General features: G+C 44.6%; 1 protein-coding gene across 1 annotated transcript in view; it reads right to left on the reverse strand.

The window, feature by feature from the left end:
* Positions 1–4,907: 4,907 nt before the first annotated feature.
* The window catches only part of LOC308288585 (microtubule-associated protein 1A-like), a gene marked incomplete at both ends in the record, with an annotated part of 50,214 nt that continues 34,091 nt past the window's right edge, over positions 4,908–21,030 (reverse strand). Inside the window, 6 exons of the mRNA XM_080730056.1 lie at positions 4,908–5,063; positions 6,720–6,946; positions 7,930–10,252; positions 10,715–15,064; positions 16,619–16,759; positions 19,087–19,169. Coding sequence (XP_080586182.1) covers positions 4,908–5,063; positions 6,720–6,946; positions 7,930–10,252; positions 10,715–15,064; positions 16,619–16,759; positions 19,087–19,169 — 7,280 coding nt within the window. The remainder of the gene's footprint in view (positions 5,064–6,719; positions 6,947–7,929; positions 10,253–10,714; positions 15,065–16,618; positions 16,760–19,086; positions 19,170–21,030) is intronic.

A 21,030-nucleotide genomic window follows, 5' to 3' on the forward strand; every position in this document is an offset into this window, starting at 1 on the left:
TACTTTCCCTCCCCGAATAATCTCTCAATCGCTCCCTGTCTATGCAGTATAGGCTATAGAGCATACATGGGCAACTGGCGGCCCGGGGGGCACATGCGGCCCCCACCTTCACTTAATGCGGCCCGCAGGTTAATACCGGAATACTGAATATTTTATTGATTTCAGCTGTTACAATTCCAAACATGACCTCCGTCAGTCTATATTCGTAGCTTAATGACTAGTATAGTAGTATTCATTATTATTATTATTTTTTATGTCCAATGTATTTGTATTTAGATTCATAAAGTTAACATGAGTATATAACTAAATGCGTTTGAAATTAAATCAAAGTGTTACATTTCAGGAATCCAATTAAGAAATAACAAAAAAATATTCAGGATTCTAATTCAAAAGAAGCAAAAATAGCCGATCTACAAGCTCAAAACGCATCGCGCTTGTAGATCTGCTATTTTTGCTTCTTTTGTATGCGATACTAGAATGACAAAGTAGGACGTAGCAATATGCAATGTGGCCCTCTGGAATGAAGGTGGAAATATAGTGGCCCTCACCATCATCAAAGTTGCCCACCCCTGCTATAGAGATTTGATGCACCATATGACTTATAGAATTGTAGGCCTAAAAAAAAGACAAAACATTTTTCTCAATAAATGTGTTTTATTGGTGTTAACCACACTTTACCCTTTTACAATAAATTTGAAGTTCTATTTTCATTTAAGCTTTAAAGATAGAGAATAATATTGCACTTAAAACAAAAGATGAAAGGAGAGCCATGAAGCAAAAAGAAGGGAAACGATCACAATGCTTTCTTTGTGGCACAGCACTGCTTAGGTTACATGTGCCTTCTCAATGCCACACAGTTAGCTTCTTAGATATACATCTTTTTTAAATAGCATTTCTATTGAAGTTTTTCAGTAACTATTACAATACAGGAGGACTCAAAATTACACATGCACATACAAGCAGGGATCACTGGAAACCAACAGTCTATTGTGATTAGGTTACATTGGGATTCAGAGGTGTTTTAAAGTAATAGACTGAAGTGATCTTTTGTCACACAATACAAAAAAAAGCTGCTGTTTTCTGAATTTGTATCATTGAGTCTGGGGAGGAATTTATGTAAATATGTTTTTCTCGACATAAAAATGTACTGAGAGAGCAAACAGGGTTCCTCTAGCTCGCAGTTTGGCCTTATAAGAATAATAATAATATCATTAGAATTAAGCATAATTTATACTGTAATTCACTAATTAAGGTGACCACGGTGTCAACAAACTAGTAGCTGTTTAATATGCAACCCTGCTCCTTCAGAAAGAAAAAAAACATCGTCCTGATGAATCCTGCAATTACCAAACCCATCGATGACACTGTATGATTTATCATCTCATAATCCCCTCTTCAGCTCAACATTACAGACATGGTTATTATAATCTTCCTCCTACAGACATATGTCAGCGTTCATTTTCTTGCGAAACATTGACTGCCACAATTGCCTTGTACTCCATACATAAAGAACACAGACGGTTATGGGGGTTAGATTAACATTTACGCTGTGCAGACGTACTCGGCGCTACGAGGAGAAACCTTTCAGCTGTGTGTAGGCCTACAGAGTGTGTTTTGTCTGCGGTAAATAAACTGTTATCAATAGCAGTGACAGAGGATTCAGAATGTGCCATGTAAAATGCACAGTAGCCAAGGCAACAAAGAAATCGAACGTCCTCCACAGAGAACATAAAGGTTATCTGCTTCTCCACGTTACAATCAGACAGAACCATTGAGTCCAGCCCCAAAATCTCATGCTTTCCTGTACATTTGAACAATAATGAGCATAGAACAAAACATCGCAGCATTCAAAAAAGCATGTTTTACTGGAAACATTTGCAAGTGTTTCTGCTGTTAAGTCTTAGTGCTGTTATTTACAGGCATATATCATTTAAAAGTGTTGAAGAAACACAATAATATGCAGCAGAATTAGTTTTCGATTGCTGAAGATTGTGAGATGGCACCAATCTCTTGATTCCCAGGTTTGTTGGTCCTGTATTTGTGTGTTTCTAGAAAGTTGTAATTGAGCGTTGTTAAAAATCTATTCCAATACACAAAGACACAAAAATATAAAAGCATCAATATCAAATTAGAAGACACATAATAGTATGATAATAGAGAAAATTTGCCATAAGAACCATTTGAGTACCGATGAAAAACATTGATAATGTAATAATAAAATGCTGTAACCAAAAACAAAACAAAAAGCCAGAGTTGATGTGATGGGATATCCTGTGGACTGTGGATTCTGGTCCCAAAGATAAACATCTTAAAACCCACTAAACCATAATGATTTTTCTTCACCTTTTTAATGACGTACTTTAAACTAAACAATTAAAAAGAAAGCAAGAAAGAAAGAAAGCAAAACTTTGACACTGCATGTCATCCCCCTCTCTCTCCTTCTCGGTCTCTCTGTTTTCCATGTCTCTATAAAGCAGAAATGTTGAAAACTAATCTAAAAAAACAAAACAAAAACATTTCACTATAGGCTCTTAAGAATTGGCAAAGAATAATCCAAGATTTGAGTATTTTATACTGGCAGGTCTGTAAAGGTCTTAGATTGACTAAAATTGGCTCGTTGTATTGGATATTTTGTAACTTGTGCTTTTTGATAAATAAAAGCTGCAGGGTATTAGTAAGACCCATGATTGAAACACTGAACAGGTGCCAAAAAGTGCCATTTTATTATGCATACCGGTATTATGTGCAAATAGTACTGTGGACCTTCGATGCTCACACCAGTCTCACCAAGCCTCTACCACAGAGTCAGGGTGTACTGCACCTTGATATACAGTACAATATATATATATGACTCTGGCACAATACATCTACCTATATGTATGTGGTTATACATATTACCCTAGGTTTCCCCCTTCCATACACCAAGACAGAAAGGCACATGTGGGTGACAGTCTAACCTCGACCACCTATCAAACCACCCTACATCCTGTTCATCAATAGAATCTAAAACGGCACACCTTTACAGGCAAACGAACACTCAACCTGTCTCCTCGCAGCCACATGTCCCTATTGCTGTAATGGAATTACATTCTTAGTTCTATTACAGCTTTTATACGAAGTTTACATACACACAATAACCAATAAAAGGCCTGTCTTGTAACAGCTCACAACCAGTCTATGGCGCACCAGTTGTAGATAGTGTACTACGTACGAGGTGTTCTATGTGTAACAATATGAGCAGTTATAATCAGTTGTTTGTTGTCTTCCCCTTAAATCTTTATTGCAAACCTGTGTTCTATCCTTCACCACATAAGTCCCCTGCAGTAACTATATTGAAAGAATACAGCCAAGACTACAGAAACAGGGCGGACAACGAAATTGATTTTTACTAATGGATAGAGCATTACTCATGAACACAAGTTTTTGAATATGATCTACCCTACCCGACAGCGAATATATTAAAAAGATACTGAAAGATACATCGGAATCTACTTGGAACATCATCTATATCAGTACGTCAGTAGTAGTAGGCACAAAGTTCAACAACAGGACTAGCAGTGTTTTAGAAGACTGGTGTACAGAGATGAGGGAAGGTCTGAGTAAAGTCTGGTTTAGGTTTATACTTTGTCATTATGATGTGTTACTTACTGAGAAAAAAAACAAGCTTCTAACAAAATAGATCTGCTATTTCCCTCAATTAACATCACCCTACAACATAAATGAAGCATCAGTCTGAATCACCATATTTAGCTGATGATCATAACTTAATCAATAGCATATCCCTTAATTTGATCAAATTGTATATTATAGGCTTCAAATTGTGTCATATAGGCAATAGAGGAAAACTACGTTGTTGGCTTTTAAGTAAAAACAGGGCAAATTTGTGCTTTTAATTTAGGCTATTTAGAGTATACCAGAAGCTTTGTTTACAGCTTTTTTTTTTTGACTGACGCCACCTCAGAAAACAGTAGACAGAGCGAGTGTTGGCCGAAAGATACAGAGATTATTCTACTAAAGGGTTTTTAGAAACAATGTTTTATAGAACATAAACATTCTCCCAGGATAGAGTAATAATCCCATACTGAAGTGATCAGAAAAGCACCATTGTAATACAAATGGTTGTGATAGCCAAGACAAGCCAGTGGCTGTTCTGTGAATATAAAATAAAAATCTAGAAAACATTGAGAGTAGACTGCTAGCCAGATCCGTCTATGCTTTAGGCCTAACACACTGACCCGAGTCGGAAACCAAAGCAGAGACAGACCTGCGTATCAGGCTATAGAAAAGAGCAATTAAAACCCATTCAGAACGGGTACACATTATTGTGTATCATTATTTTATGCTTTAACTATTGAAAAATAGCAGATCTACAAGCTCAGATCTACAAGCTCGCAGCGCGGCACTCGGTGCTGCGCTTGTAGATATGCTATTTTTTTTTTATCGTGAAAATTCGAATTTTGACCTGAAGTGTCTTTTGAATCCTTCTAAGGTTTTTTTTAAACCTACAGTATGTTTCTATGTCAGCAATCTGGCCAGCCATCGTCAAAGAAAAGGTCCTTTTCACTTCACAACTGGAGCTCAGTTAGTCTGTTCTTGAGAGACTACTATGTCAGTGGTTCTCAAAAAATTTCATGTGAAGGACCACCACGGACCCCCAACTCAAAATATCTAGTTCCAGGGATCACCCAGAAGCAAAATTTGAGTTACAAACGTTTGCTTTGAAAATACATTATATTCAAAGATTTGCACGACTTTTTCAAAAATAGCAGATCTACAAAGCTTGTATATCTGCTATTTTTCACTGGTTAAAGCATTCAATAATTCTAGGCCTAAATGGGTTAAAAACAGATCTACAGCAGGGATGCTGGACGTCCTGTCATAGTGAAGGGTGTGAGAAGTCTACTCTTTTAGAACTCTATCTTGCAGGCGGGGAAGGATTCGTCCTGCATGACCACGGTGCTGCTGGAGGCCAGCACCATGATGTTCAGCTCTTGCTGCTTCTCGTGGGTCTGCTGGTACCACTCACGGGTCACCTCCGTGTCATGGGTGGGGATCAACGTTACCTGAGGAAGGAGATGGCAAAGGGATTAACTTGATGTGCGACTTAAACAAACCAACATAAAGTTTAAGTGTATAGAGTCCAGTGTTTCTCAACCACTGTGCCTGGGGACCTTTGGTGTGCCCCTGAGAAGGGTCAAGTGTGCCCCTTGAAACTGCTTGAAAGCCAGTATTGTATTTATCATTTTAAAAAGGATTTAAACTAGTGAAAACAGCACGCAACGCCTCGCGGTGTGAGGCGTTGTGTGCTTGTAGATCTGCTGTTTTCACTACTGTTGTGCGGCAGCCTTGTATGATGAAGCAGGGCTTTACTTTGCGAAGAAACGTACACATTTGAAACTTGGACATTTCTTCCCGACAGTGACGATATTTACACCCCCGTATTATGTTGGTGTGCCCATAGATTCTTGGGACATGAAAAGTGTGCCCATGCAGAAAAAAGGTTGAGAAACACTGGTATAGAGGGTATCTACATTTCTAAATTGTCAAATATTAGAGGCAGAAATTGTGAAAATAGTCGATGATCACAACGCCTTGTGAGCATGTAGATCTGCTATTTTCACAATAGAACCGTGTTATACAAAGTGTAATGCCTCAACTCTTAGTGCTCGTCAGGGTGGGGGTGTCCCCAGTTAAAATATGATTGTTTTTGGGGTCGTGGCCTGAAAAGGTTGAGAACCACTGCATTAACCCACTGGTTCAGTGGTTCCCAAGCACTGGGTCGGGACCCATTTGTGGGTCGCAGACACATTTATATGGGTCCCTTAATTTTTGGTTTCCTATATTTTGTTATTCATTATTATTATTTCAAAACAAAAAACTAAAAAAAAGAAGTCTATAAATTCCATAAATTAGAAAACAACGTTTAAGAAGTAGTGAAAATAGCAGATCTACAAGCTGACGCCCCAGTCATGATCAAAACTAGCACAGCACACAGGTGCAGCCAATGACAGTCTGACATTAATATGCACATTCTCGTGAAATCCAGCCTTTAGACATGTATGTTGGCTGCGATCTAACAAAACAATGAAGCGCGTTGCGTGTGTGATGTCCTTGCGCATGCAGGCATCGATAGTAGAATCGTTAAGGACTTTAGCTAACGATTCCAATGAAACAATCCACCAGGAACCGGTTCTCAAGAAGAACCGGTTCTCAAGAAGAACCGGTTCTCGATTCCCATCCCTACCCAGTGTGTTACCCAGCGTATTAATCAGACCCACATGTGTTAATTGTCCATTGTGTTCATCTTTGTTCTGTTTGCCCTTTTGAGTATAAAAGTCCAGTTGTCCAACTTCAGGACTTATAATGAATTTTCGTAAGCCTGCTCTATTCTTTCCTGTTATTTCTGATTGCTGTGTCTGTCTAGTGTTATCTTGTCTATTGTCTTCCTGTATCCGTGTATTTTGTCTTCCTAATTTAATTAAAGTTTGTGTTCATCAACTCCTGCCCCATGGCCTCCTCTGCTTTTGGGTCTTACTATTGAACATGGCTTGAAAAGTGAAAAGATTTGAGAATATAAGAGAATTTATATAGATCAGAATGGGCTAAAACTAGAAATGGCTTCACAAAACAGATGCCTGTTCAAAACATACAGTACATACAGTAAGTAGTACACATTAGAGCACAATACAATTAACATGCCAAAAAGGAGGAACTGTTACCTGCAAGTTTGACCCCCACTGAGCCTTGCCTTCCAGCAAGGCATCCAGGACTGCTCGGCTGGGTTCAGCGCTCCCTGTGTCGTTCCCACTCACCACGTAGTATGCAGAACGAACGCGTTTGAAAAACTCCTGGTCCACATTCTTGGCACTGCAGTGGTTGGGTATGTAGGCCAAGTCCACGTAGATGGGAAGACCAGAGGGAGTTGTTGAGCCAGACTTCTGAGAGCCTATAGGGGAGACGGAGGAGAGAAGAGGCCATAGTCACCAAACCCCATCCTGTATAGAGCATCGCAGTTGAAGCCCCACCCCGTCCTCTCTCTGGTGTCGGAAGCGTTTTCCGCATTCATTTCTTCCATAGACATTTCATAAAGTATTTATTTAAACGTTTTTAAGCCTTGGACAAAGCCACCTCGGCTGGAGAGGGATCGTGTCAATATTCACATTTTTTTGAATGCAAAGATTAATTAGAAAGCTGAAAAAAAGGGCAGGGTACAAGACTGTGTACATCATTATTTTTAAAATTGCGGAAACTACACTCCCAGAATTCATAGCGAATGTTGTTGTTGTTTCCTGAAATAAAGCCCTTAAATCACGCTCAGTTTACTTATCCAGGCCAGCATACGGCCTGAAATGTAATGATTGTCATCTCTGTGGACGCTCTTATCGTCATCCTTAACATAGTGGATCATATTTGTAAAAGAAAGACGATCGCTCGCGTTGTTCTGCTGACGTGCAATAATCCGCCGGGAAGACAGGGGGCAGTAGCTACTTCCGCGGTAACCGCAAGATACATGAAAGAAGAAGACGCTAGACCAATCACAGACGTCGTTTTTACGTTTAGCAGTATGGGAAATGCAGTTCTTCTCCGTGCGATCTTGATTAAAACGTGTTTTTACTAAAACTAGAGTGATTGCATACATACTCGGGGGTTCTACAGGAGCATATAGAACCATTTTACAACCACCAGCCTAGTGGTAAGTGTACATTGAATTGCTACGACTTTGTGGCTGATAATGAAAAACGCTATGGTGAAAATGAATGGGTTGTTTACTTCCGACACCGCACTGCGATGCTCTATAAGCAGTGAAGTAGTTCAGAAAATGTTTAAATTTCAAATTTGAATAATTGTTTTGAATTATTTTTTTACTATTCCCTGAACATTCATGTCTTCATATTAAATGTATAGATGCCTACTGTATGTTGTACTTACCAGCGCTGGTCTTCACACCATTGGTCAGTCCTCTGCTGGGGTTGTAGCTTGACCTGGAGAGGTCATCCTCTTTGGAACCTTGTCCATCTGACAGACGAGACATCCTGGAGCTCTTGTCTGCATCCTTCCTCCTCAGCGAAGCACTGCGCGGGGACGACGTCTGTCTGAGTGGCATGGGAGAGCGCCTGCGTCGAGCTGGGGACCCTGATTTGGCTTTACCCGAGGCCTTCTTCAGGCCTTTGGTTTTGGGCTCTTTCTTCATGATGGGACCCTCTGGTGCCCGTGTGAGGTCGTTGGCCAGGGAGTCGGGATCCACCATGCAAACGTCCGGGTGAGGGGGTTGCGGGTAGGGGTCCATCAGTGGTGCAGGGGGAGGATCATTGCTCCTCCTGGAGGAAGAACGGTGGCTGCCTCCTCCCATAGCAGAGGATTTATCTACAGGCATGTAGTCAGCATCCTCGTCTGAGTCCATGTTGGCATCTCCGGTGACAGAGGGGTACTCCTCTGTGCCTGGGGCCGCATCTGAGTCTGACTGAGAGCCTAGAGACTCACTGACAGAGGTTGGTGGAGTGTCCTCGGTGGCAAGGCGGAGGCCTCCTGCCATGCCACCAGGGTGGTGAAGAGAGCCCTGCACGAGTGGAGGCTGGGGCTGTTTATTGGCTCTCCTCTTCACTGACAGCTCGTGCTCGTCGCCCTCCTGTGACTGGTCACTCCTGCATGCCTGCTGCTCCTCGTCCTCATCGCTGGACACTTGTTGTACGCAAGGGTTGATGAAGGAAGGAGACAGATCCCCTTTGCGCTGCCTGTACTCGGAGGAGGAATAACCCGGGGAGGAGCGGCTGGGGTAAGAGGAGGCAGCTTGTGCGGTAACGTCCTGGTCACTGTCGTCGTCGTCGTCGTCATCATCATCTCTCCCTCCTTGGCTACACTCCTCTGCATAGAAGGGGGCACGGAATGACTGATCGGTGGAAGACAGAGATAGAGGGCGGGCAGGACGCTCGGGTTCCATTTCACATTCTTCTTCAAACTCCTCGTCGTGGCGGTAATGAGGAGGTGAGTCCCCAGGAACCATCCCCATCTGGGGCTTGGGTGCCTCCCATTCATAGGAGCTCCTGTAGCCAGGTCCCTCTCTCTCGGTCTTGGCTGGGCCTGTGGCTGCACTACTTTCTGTGAGGCCGTTGGCAGTTTCTGGCTTGCTCGTCTGGAGAGGCGAGGGTATGTAAGCACTAAGAATATTCGAGAGCGTGCCGTCTGCCTTGCTGCTGACCGCAGGAGCGCCAGGTTTGTCCGGTGAGAGACTGCTGGTCAGGGCACTGGAGGGAGACCTCTGGGTCAATTCTCGCATGTAACCATCATCATCGTCCTCTTCTTCACTACTGTCTGTCTCCTCAAAGTAATGCTTGGCCACTACGTCTGGCCGTGGCGAAGAAGTGACACCGACGAGAGCTGCATTGGCGGACTCTTTGTCCTTGGCCCCTAAAGCACCAGGTGTCTCCAGCTTAGAACCATCAGACCATGCTGGTTTGTAAAAGCAGTCTGACTGAGGGCCTTTATCAATGGCTCCACCCGAGGTATCCATCTGACCCTTCTTGTCTGCAGTCAAGGCAACAGAAGACAGTGACGAAAAAGGCTTGACCTCCTCGAAGGGGCTGCTGGGTGAGAAGCGGGAGGTAGACTCTGCTTTGGTGGTGGCGGGGGCGGCAGGGGTGGTGATCTGCTTCTCGGACACTTCCAGATATTCATCCTTTGCCCCTCCGGAGCCGGAGAAAGGAAAGTCCATGCCTAGAGAGTGTTCATCTTTAAAGGAAGAGTATTCAAAGAGTGGCTCCGCAGAGGCAGGGGTCTCCAGTTCCTCTCCAAACTGACGACTGGTGGAGAGAGAGCCCGAGGTAGAGGAGGAATAGCTGTAGGCGGAAGAAGAGGAGTACGCTGGCGTAGCCGTGGTGGTGTACTGGAAGCCTGTGTCCAGCGTTTTCTTCGGTTTCTCGAACTCGGAATCGGCCCTCTCGCTCTGATAATATCTGTCCTCGGTCGAGAACGCGTCTTTGCCTTTGTCTGTGATTTGACTGGAATGAAAAGAGCCTCTCGCTCCGCTTCCATATGAGTAGTCAAACCCAGAAATATTTGAGGTCTCTGTGGACTGTAATCGATTCTCTGTGCTACTACTCTGCCTCAGAGGAGGCAGAGTAGAATAGCTCTTGCCGGATATGTCGTCTTTCATCTCCCCTTGAGCCTTTGTACCTGGACTACAGCTGCTTTCTGTGGTACTTGGTTTCCCCTGGCTGTTGTAACCATAACCAGCCATAGAAACCATGAATTCAGGCTTGGTAGGATCAATTGTTTCACCGAATGGACTTTTCACCGGACTGTTGTTATAACCATAACCAGCCATAGAGACCATGAATTCAGGCTTGGTAGGATCGATTGTTTCACCGAATGGACTTTTTAATTCCTTCTCAGATGTGTCTTCAGTAGAATAGCTCTTGCCGGATATGTCGTGTTTCATCTCCCCTTGAGCCTTTGTACCTGGACTACAGCTGCTTTCTGTGGTACTTGGTTTCCCCTGGCTGTTATATCCATAACCAGCCAGAGAAACCATGAATTCAGGCTTGTTAGGATCAATTGCTTCACTGAATGGACTTTTTACTTCCTTCTCAGATTTGTCTTTGGCCCCATAGCCATAACCAGCCATGAATTCAGGTTTGTTAGAATCAATTGTATCACTGAGTGGACATTTCCTCGGGCTGTTAAAACCATAACCAGCCACAGAAACCATGAATTCAGGCTTGGTAGGATCAATTGTTTCACTGAATGGACTTTTTACTTCCTTCTCAGATTTGTCTTTGGCCCCCTTTTCAATATCTGAATCAGTGGCACCTTCTTCCTCCTCATCGTCCTCCTCATCTTCATCTTCATCATCATCGTCGTCATCAACAACAACATCATCATCATAGTCCTCCTCATCCCTTGCTGTGAGTTTTCGCATATCAACCTCCAACGCTGCTCCTCTCTCATGGAGACTTGTGGCAGCTGGTTTGCCTGCATCAAACGCAGCCATTGAGGAATATGGAGGGGACACCTTAGTATCAGTGTGGCCCTTGAAAGAGTCTTTATCCGAAGATAAGGTCGTGGATGAGGACTCTGGCCTATCAGCCATGGAAGGGAATCGGCTCTCTCTGCTGTATTCAAATGCCTCCCCTCCTTTCTTGGTGCTGTCATAAGGAGATGTAGCGGAAGCGGTCCATGATGATGGACTCATCTTATCCGAGGGCTTCTTAAGAGAATCGGAGTCCTCAGGGCTCATTTTACTGTCATAAATGTCACTATAAGAAAATGTCTTGCCGTGTACATAAGGAGTGTCTTGTCTCAGGTCTCTCCCTGGTACATTTTCTTTGCTTTCCCTCTCTGGGAAATTGTAGAGGCTGAATTGAACGCTTTTCTCTGCATCTTTACATTCTACGTCTTCTGTTTTCTGCTTGCCATTGTCTTTAGAGTCTATTTTGTTATCTTCAGCTAGGGGCTTAGATCCTACCCTGCTTTGGAAATCAGGTTCATCATCATCTTCCTCGTCTGAATACATCATTTGGGTTTTGGGTTGCCCAACTGTGCTTTTAGAGACCTGTGTGAGTGTGACATCTGATGCTTTGGTTTGTGTATCTTGGATAGACTTTCCTTTGTCTTTTTGGCAAGCGTAGTCATCATCCAGGAAGCAGCCCTCTTTCTCTTCCATGAGCTTTGCCTTAATGGTGGGCTTTAGATCTGTTTTGACATAATAACCGTCTTCCTCCTCATCCTCTTCATCATCAGACTCTTCAAATGTTGCCTGGTCAGTGGACAGGCCAATAATGGCACCCTTTTCTGAAATAGTGACAGATTTGTCAGTTGGTTTCAGTTTTATGGCTGAATTGTCTTTTTCCTTAGTGGGAGAATATGCGCTGCTAGTAGGAGCAGACTGTGTGGGCGACACCAGCTTCATGGTGCTGTCATCCTCACTTTCCAGCATTGAATAGGACTCGAACCCAGTGGAAAAGGAAGGAGGTGGAGAGACGGGCTTGATTTGAGCACTATATTTTGTCTCTTCTTTGCCGAACGGAGCTATTTTTTCCTGTTTTTCTGCCTGCGTAGCAGAATATTGTGTGGGAGGGAAGGTGGGATAAGATGTGGCGGCCGGGGGGAATGTATCTTTCTCCTGCCGCATCATGGAGGCAGCGAGTTCATAACCCTCCTGTAGTTTGCCCAGTGGGAAGTCAACATTAGGAGTCTGGTCCTCATCTTCGTCTTCTTCGTCATCTTCTTCTTCGTGGACAGGTTTGGTCTTTTTACTGGTTTCCATCTCAGGGACGATGGGCTGGTACTCCTCCGACGGAGGAGACTTAAAGCATTTGTCCTCCTCCAGGGAAGAAGTGGGAGAGATGGTCCCTGCAGAGTGGAGGTAATCCTTCCCATGAGTGGCCTCAGTACTCCGGGAGGGGATGCTGTTGACCGGGTCCAGCAGCAGAGAGCTTCTCCCAGTCTCCTGCGCTGTCACTGACGTCATGGACTGGTCCTCTGCCATGGAGGTGGCAAACGAAGACAGCTTGTCGTACTCTGTGATGGAGGTGGCTGAAGAGATGTGCTCTTCTTCTGCCAGAGGAGCAGCGATGATGGTGGGGTATGCTGCAAGCACAGGGTCCTGACCTCCAGCGAAGCCTTTGGGTTTGACGTCGGCCATGTCCACCACAGCCGAGGGCCTCATCCCTTTTATACCATGAATGGAGTCAAAGGAGCCCGGGACATCGGGAACAGAGATGTCATAGGAGCCCACGTCATAGTGCAGCTGTGGAATCCTGTCCTCTGTCTCCTCATGAATCTCCTCGTCGGAGATGGTCTGCTCTGTCTCGGAATAACCAGGGATGGTCTCATCCTGGATGAAGGAGAACTGTTCAGAGACAGACGGTGCTGCTGCGGCTGCTGAACCGGAGGGTGCTGTGGAAGAGAATGGTTTGTTTTCAGTTGGCTTTGTGTCGGATTTCTCCTTTTTAGCCTCCTCTGGTTTGTATTTCAACTCCTCGTCATCTTCTGTTCCCTCCAGATCAGCCTTTTCAATGACTTCGCCCTCCTCCTCTGAGCTGTCACCCTTCTTAGATTTGTCTTTCTTGTCAAATTTGGTCACCTGTTCTGACACAGCCTTGTCTTTGCAGTCACTTTCTTGTTTAATTGGGGATTTCGCCAACGGAGACTTGCCCTCAGAGTGAGTGGATGTGATGTCAGGGTAAATCATGGAAGGAAGCTTAGTATCTGTGTAACCTGGATGCCCAGAAATCACATCATTTTGGATGGGCACGCTCCTATGCTTGCTGAGCTCATCTTGCTGTTTCAGAGCCTCAAAGTCTTCAGTGAGATCCTCTGGAGATGACACGATTGTGGACCTGTCTGCCAGGGCTGCGGCTGCTGCCTCTTCATGGGCCTTCTTTGGGACGGGCTTTTTCTGGTCCACCTGCTCTTTCGCTGCTTTGTTTTTGTCTGTCTTGGGTTTGGCCTGAGTCTTGGCCTTGTGCAGCGTTTTCCTCACCTCAGGGGTGAGTGGCTTCATGTCGGGTTTAGTGATTTTCCTCAGCTCTGGTTTGTTTGGATCCTTCTTTTTATCCTCCTTAGCTTTGCTTTTCTCTTCTTTTTTAACATCCTCTTTCTTTACTTCACGTTTCTCCTTCTTGATTTCTTTCTTCTCTTTATCTTTCTTCTCGTCCATCTTGGGCGTTTTTTCCTTCTTGGCATTTTTGTCTTTGGACACTTTCTTCTTCTCTAGCTTGGCCGCTGCAGGCGCCGCCTCACTGTTTTTCTGCTGTTTGGTGGCTTTTGCACTTTCAGTCTTGGGTTTCTTCTCTTCTTTCTTTTCTATTTTGTTCTCTTTCTTCTCTTCTTTCTTTTCTATTTTGTTCTCTTTAATCAAATCCGCTTTGGACTCATCTTCCTGCCCAATGGTCTCTTTCTTGCTCGTTTTAGAGTGCGGTTTGGGTGAAGATTTGAGGCTCTCTTTGCTGTCGGTTCTTGATCTCATTTTTGTTTGTTTTATGATAGGAGGCGGTGCTCCGGAGGAGATGTCTTTCTGGGTGGCCACTGGGTACCGTAAGAAGTCCAAGTGCCTCAGCTTCTCAAGCCCTTCGAAGATTTTGTTCTGTGGTGCATTTCCAGGAAATAACACTCTCACTATCTTCTCTGTGGGGCTGTGAGGAATCCAAACAATGAGGGCTGTAACCGATGTCAAATAAGGGACGGATATCTCTCCCTCTTTTCCATTGGGCATCGTTATCCCCGTCTTAGCTTTGCTGTTCCCAGCCCATTTCTGCATTAGAAATTGCATCTCCTTGCTTTCTTTAACAGGGTTCAGAACATACATATCTAATTTTCCGACCCCAAGTTTATGGAAAAGCGTGATGGGTTCAATGGTGTTACTGACCACCCTGTGAAGAGGCTCTGGCGTGATGCCAAGTTTGCTGAGGTACTGCAGGGTTAGGGATGCCTCCTCTATGCTTCGCTTCACCTTCAGCGTGGACTCAGGCATCCGTAGCTTCTCTGGGACATTGAAGAACACGACCCCGAGCTCGGGGGAGATGAGGTTCTTCGTCCATTCGCCATAGGCATTGGACCCTTGGGACTGTTCCTCCTCCCGCTCGGCAATCTTCCTCTGGAACAAGCCATTGATGCCGGGGAGGTTGTCTGCCCCGATGTGGGTGAGCAGGACAGAGTCTATCCTGTCCAGGTGTCGCACCAGCTTCCAGAAGCAGGACTTTCGATCAGACCCGCCGTCCACCAGGATGTTGAATCCGTTTACAGCGAACAGAGCAGAGTCTCCCCTACCGCCAGGGAAGATGTAACAGCAGGGTTTGGACAGCTTCAGAAAGCCGCCGGACGTAGGGGCCTCCAGAAGGTCAAAGGAAGATGGAATGTCCACAGTCTCTGAGACATAATCTGTGAACTCTGTGACTCCCTCCATGTTGGGGAGCGTGGGGTCGGGGTTCAAACGGTATTCCAGAAGGTTCTGGAGTGGCTGCTGTTCCTGGCTGTGGCTCAGGGAGCTCCAGCCTCCGTCCCCCAGGCAGGAAACCGTTAGCCTGGGACGATGCTCTACAGATGCCCTGGATAAGATCTCAGTTACCTGGGGACAAAGGCACAGAAAGAAAATAAATCCACCTTAGAGGTATGTTTATGAAACCCTCATAACGACACTGTCAGGTGGAAACCTTTGTATGTCAGGAAGAATAAGAACCAGTGTTCCAGTTGATCCAATGTGGTAATTCTTTAGTTGGTATGATGAAATAGGGCTTTAATTTACGTGGAAAAAACATGAAAACTTGAAATATGGACATTATGGAGATACAAGTTTCTGCCCGACGGCAGCTAGAAGTATCCCCTAAGTGAGTGAATAAAATGTATATGTACACCAGAGATTGCGTTAGACCGGAAATTGCCGGATTTGACCGATTTATAATGACAAAGACCGGAAAATATAAACCTCATCGGACATAAGGACCGATTGAAAATGACACGGCAGTTCACCGCAAATCTCTCTCTCTCTCTCTCAATGTCTCTCTCTCTCTCTCTCTCTCTCTCTCTCCCTCATCACTCTCTCTCACATGCACGTCTGGTTGCACAAACACACACGGGTTAAGTACACTTTTTCCTGTTAATAATAACCTGTGTGAAATAAGCTGCATTGGGAGGTAAACGGGAGACACTTTATTGTGAAGGTAAGACAGGAAATGATAGTTGTTGCTGGGTAGGCCTAGTTGTCGGTTTGTTATGTTGTCGCTATGCTCTCTATGAGCTGCCTTGGTTTTGGAATATGAGCGCGCAGTTTAAGTTATAGTACATGAATGGACAGTCAAAAATAAGTTGTATTATCAGAACTGTTTAGCCTAAACATTAATTTGCGAACGGGGCGCTGGGGGAGAGAGAAGACAGCAGTCCATTTCAGCGTCATCTTGCAATGCGCACTGTGAACCCATGGGAATTATTGAAGGCACGCAGGACAACTACAACCCATATAAAACAAACTTTATACACTCGATTGAAGTTCTTTATGAGGAGATGTTATGGAAACTGTACAAGATCACCACCAAAGCCTTTTCAACCTTCCCAAAGTTGCATAACAGAGATGCAGGATGATCGTGACCACTCGACCATACTAGTGAGTAGTCTATAATTGATTCCTTTCTGGCCAGATTAATCTATCAACCTATGAAACATTGCGCAGACCCCACTTTCAGACTATTTCTCATTATTCTGTACATTATTATGTGTTGGCCTGAAATATGATGCAGAACAGAAACAACTTGTTATGAAACCATGCAGTATCTGTGCAAACACACAGCCTGCGTGAGTAGTCCAATATAATTAATTTCCTTATGCAAGATGATCGATCATCATCAAAACATACAGCTTCGGAAGCTGTATGTTTTTTGTACAGCCTACTACTCCTTTACATTCAATTAGTTCAGTCCCAACTATACAGCAGGACTTAAACTGTTGTTATTGGCTATGTTTTTGCACCTGCTTGTCATCCATGCATTCAAATTATTATGTCCGGTATTTTTATCAGATGTCCGATAAATTTTAATCATGCCGGTCACGATGACCGGCTGTTAAAAATCCTAGCGCAACCTCTGATGTACACATACATACAGAAATCACTTGTGTCACTGTAGCTTACTTGAGGATGGGAGATAGTGTCATAAAGGTGTTTCCAAGTGAACGCTCCACCTTGCAGGATTATGTCACCACCTTGTTCCGAGCTCTGGCCACTTAGCACCAGCAACTTGTGTCTAGCCTTGTCAGTGACCAGAGAAGTGATCTGGAAAGAGGACAGGGCACAAACAACGGGTGATCAGAAGCGAATCGTTGCAATGCAGGAAAAAGGAATCAATTTAAAGACATTTGTACAAAGTCAGTACAACAAAAACACATTGCCAGTATCTTATCTTAAACATTGAAATGCATTTCATCAAATTAAAAGAAAAAAACTCAAAATGAGATTAAAAGGGGCACTTCAGAAACACAACACTGATGTCTATCTATAAATTCACGAAGCCTGTGTGTGTGTGTGTGTGTGTGTGTGTGTGTGTGTGTGTGTGCGTGCGTGCGTGCATGTGTGCCTGTGTGCGTGTGTGTTGCCTGTATCTGTCTGTCTGTGGTGGACACACTGAATCTCTGTGTCTGTGGTGGAGGTGAAGGCATCAGCTTCCCTGATTGGCAAAACAACCCATCGGCCTCACAGATTGGCCAAGCTTGTGCCACTGCACCATAAAGTGCTAGCGTGTACAATGGAGCTCACGTACGCCCATGTACATCATTAACACAACGTCAGCAGTTTTTGATTACATCAGGGATCTCCGTATATCCGTCATATGTTACTCATAAGTAGGTGTAGGTGTACAATAACGCAGTACAGTAACTACCACAGTACAGCAGGGACAAAAAACACCATGTGATTGTGGGTATTTTTTTCTACTGTAAATTACAGTAATATGATTTGTGTGAGTCAACAACCAATGCTCTTTATTTGCCTTAAAGCTATACTGTGTAAGTTGCTCAACTTGTGGTCAGTAGCTCTATAGCAAACCTCGGTCGCGTCCGCGTCTTTCGGCCGTTTTTCGGTTCTCACACCCCCGCGTCTGTCTCCACCTCGCCGAGATCTATCTTTTGAGGGGTCCCTGGTTGCTGTGCGTTCAGCCATTCCGGAGATACACTCCTTCACCCATGCTTCACCGTGCACCCGAGTATAGAGACACACGGGAGACTACAAATATGGCCGCCCTAGCGACCCCACTCCAAGATGCGCTGTGATTGGCCGGCAGTGTATAACCCTCGCTGTGATTGGCCGGTAGTGTGATGACACAATTTTTCCGCGAAAACCGGTCCCCGGTAGGGATCATAGAAAACATATAAAGAGAAGGCTTTAGAAGCTGAAAATAACGGAGTGGGGGTTCTAAAACTTTAGCGATTTAACAGTTAGGACAATTTTAAGATTTGTTTTATAAAAAAAGTTACATGGTATAACTTTAACTATCTCTAATGGGAATGCACACACTGAATTGTTTGTGATAATTCCAGCACAAGAGAAAAGACTTATGAAAACAATCTCTTATTTTTATGTACAGTATGTAAAGTACATAACATGCATGTCTTTCAGTGAGGGAGGAAACCAGAGCAACCAGCGGAAACTCATGGACACAGGGAGAACATGCAAACTCCACACAGAAGAACCCAAGTTGTTTTCACACTCAGGCCCATCTGGCTAGGAGGAGACAGTAAGTCATCATGCTGTTGGGGTTAAAAAGTGAAGAACATATGCCACTGTTTTCTATTAAAGTGAACTATAAAGAACATCCACTCAAACTAAACACCTAGTGATACAACCCCTTAATGTGGTTTTGTAAAAAATCTCTTTTAGTGACTGATGAAAAAAAAACATCACAAGGATGCAACTGGGACGTATCATCAGTGATGTAGCCTGGGGTCGACGGGTGTTTCGGGTCTCGCAACATCATACACCCTCGCCCAGGTGACCCAGCCGGGGTTGATCAAGTCCCGACTTCCGTCCCAGTAGCTATCCACGATCAGTCCTATTAGGGAAAGACCAGGGTCACTCAATGTGCTGCACCGGAACTACTCGGCCGGGATTGGGGGCAGCGCCACTCTGGCGCATGGAAGAACTAGGCTCTATGGGTTGACTCCTGGCCGGGCCCCTCCTACGTCTCACCAGGTCCTCTCCTGCTCTCACCAGGTTCAGAACCTGTGCGTTGCACCAGACTCCCGATCCAAACATTCCATTCAGCTGCTGCAGGTGGTTGGGCCGCAAGGGTTGGCCAGTGATAGGCCAAGCTCCACTTGGGCAAGGTGGTGCTGCAGGCTCCGCTTGTGGCTTGAATGGCCCTCCTAAAGGCCTCACCGTGGATTTGTTGGGCTTCTTCCTCACGGAAGACACAGGCTGGGGCGCTAAACCAACCTGCTCCCGGGTGCCGTCTACATTCCGGCCGTCAACTGACTCTCCGGTGGTCACCAAACTATACCTGGTTGTCACATAGACTGATAAACAGCTAACGGTAAAAATGCCAATCGATCCTGCACAAATCAGAACATGTGGTTATTTATTGTACTGCCTTCTCTGGGGTGATTTACCTCTGATGAGATGGTCTCTTCTGATGGGTTCACCAGCACCACTGTGTCCAGGACATCACTCTGGTACTGCAGGATTCGCTGGCCTGTGTGGAAGACACAAATAACAAAATAATCAAACATTAATGATATCATATTTGGTGCAGATAGGAGAACCACAAACCGTAGTAGTTTTAGGAATAAAACGCAAAACACCTTCACGTTTAGACCCATTGTTATGATGCAGGCAACAGTTGGTGCAGTCCCATAACCCATTATCCATCATTGTAAAATAATCAGAGGCAACACATACTGTAAAGAATGAAACATGTAGTCCTAACCTATTCGCTAACATGTCTGGGAAATGTGGACTCTGGCAGTGGCATTCTTGGCAGAGGTCTCTTTAAACAACACTATGTGGTTGAGAGAAATAAGCTACCGTCAAGCATTTGCGTCAGACACAGTCATAATCAACACAGACGCATCTATTTCCCATGTTATCTTGCAGGGCTATTAGGCAGGAGTGCTGCGTTTCCGGTGTGTAATTCGTTTGACTTGGGTGTAGTGCTATTTTAGCACGCAAGCGACATGGAAAATTATGAATTTGCAATATGAAAACATTGTGACAGCGCCCAGTATATAGTTAGTTTGACCTTCATTGGAGTCTTGACTCACGAAAAGAAAACCACAAGCTAAATGGCTGGCAAGTGCAGTCAACGTGCAGCGCTTCTGTCCTATTGGTTGGCATGCATGCGGTCAGGGTTCATCAGTGTTGAACCCGATGTTTCACATGCGTCGGACTCCGCATGCTTCAATGCCTAAAAGCGACGCTCCATCTCTTTTCTCCCAGATAATGGAAGTGAAATGGGAAAGCTGGATGTCTGACAGATGTGTGAAATGCCAATTCACAAAAGGCCTCATGGCTGTTACCTGATAAACAACCTGTCTTCTAGCATTTGACAAACACAATTACACTAGCTGTTTGAGAGGCTCCTCACCCCACCCCCTCACTTTGCTAGCTCTCTTTGAGTCTTATTTCTCTATCAGCAATAACTGAATGACCGCGATGAGCTTTATCCCATATGAATGCTCTCTATTTCCAAAACATTCACAACGATAATGCAAAACCCCTCAGCCATAAGCCCTTTTGGCTGTTGCTATGGGGATGCTTATCAAGCTATTGCCGCTAGTGGAGTTACACTGACCCAGTCCTGGCTAAGGGAGACGCATTGCAGCATTTCTGAGAGGGAGGGGAGTGGGAGAGAGAGGACCCGTGCGTGCTGCAGGATAGAATGAACATAGCATAACACAGGAGGTTACGACAAGTGCCAAGGCAGCAGTAACATAACAAGCATGCAGGTGCTACACCCTGGAATCTACATTTAGCAACCACGAGCTCACAAGCCCATCCCTGACTCTGACATTTGAGACAGAGGATACAGCGGGCTGGATTTTCCTTACTCTTCCCTATTGAGGGAATGATAAAAAGAAATTACCCCAGAAATGACCCCTAAATTACATGCCTTAACGCCCAGTGGTTGCATGTAAGCTCATTAGCTGTCAATTACACTCTTAGGACAGCTGCACAAGGCACCACCAAAGGTGATGTTTGACATTCTAATAGCTTTTACAGCATCTCTGTGAAAATGTGTCAGCTGAGAGCCGGGGAACGATAAGCCCATTTGTGCACACACATGGCTAAAATTAGATCAGAAGCATATGCGTAGTACAGGGCTAAATAAACCCCACCACGGCCTGGTTTAGAGACATATAAGTTGTACTCTTGATGTCACATTCTCTTCTGAAATAGGTTAACTGGTTGAGTCTGTTCAGCTGCCAAGCAAGTAAATGGAGTGGAAATTATTGTTTGAATTGCAAGCGGAGACGTAGGATTGACAATACAACAGCGAAGGCCAACGTCTACATTCCACATTGGAATCTTTATTTAACACTAGAAGACACAACAAT

Source organism: Nannobrachium achirus, assembly GCF_963921795.1.
Source record: "Nannobrachium achirus genome assembly, chromosome: 7".
NCBI lineage: Eukaryota > Metazoa > Chordata > Actinopteri > Myctophiformes > Myctophidae > Nannobrachium > Nannobrachium achirus.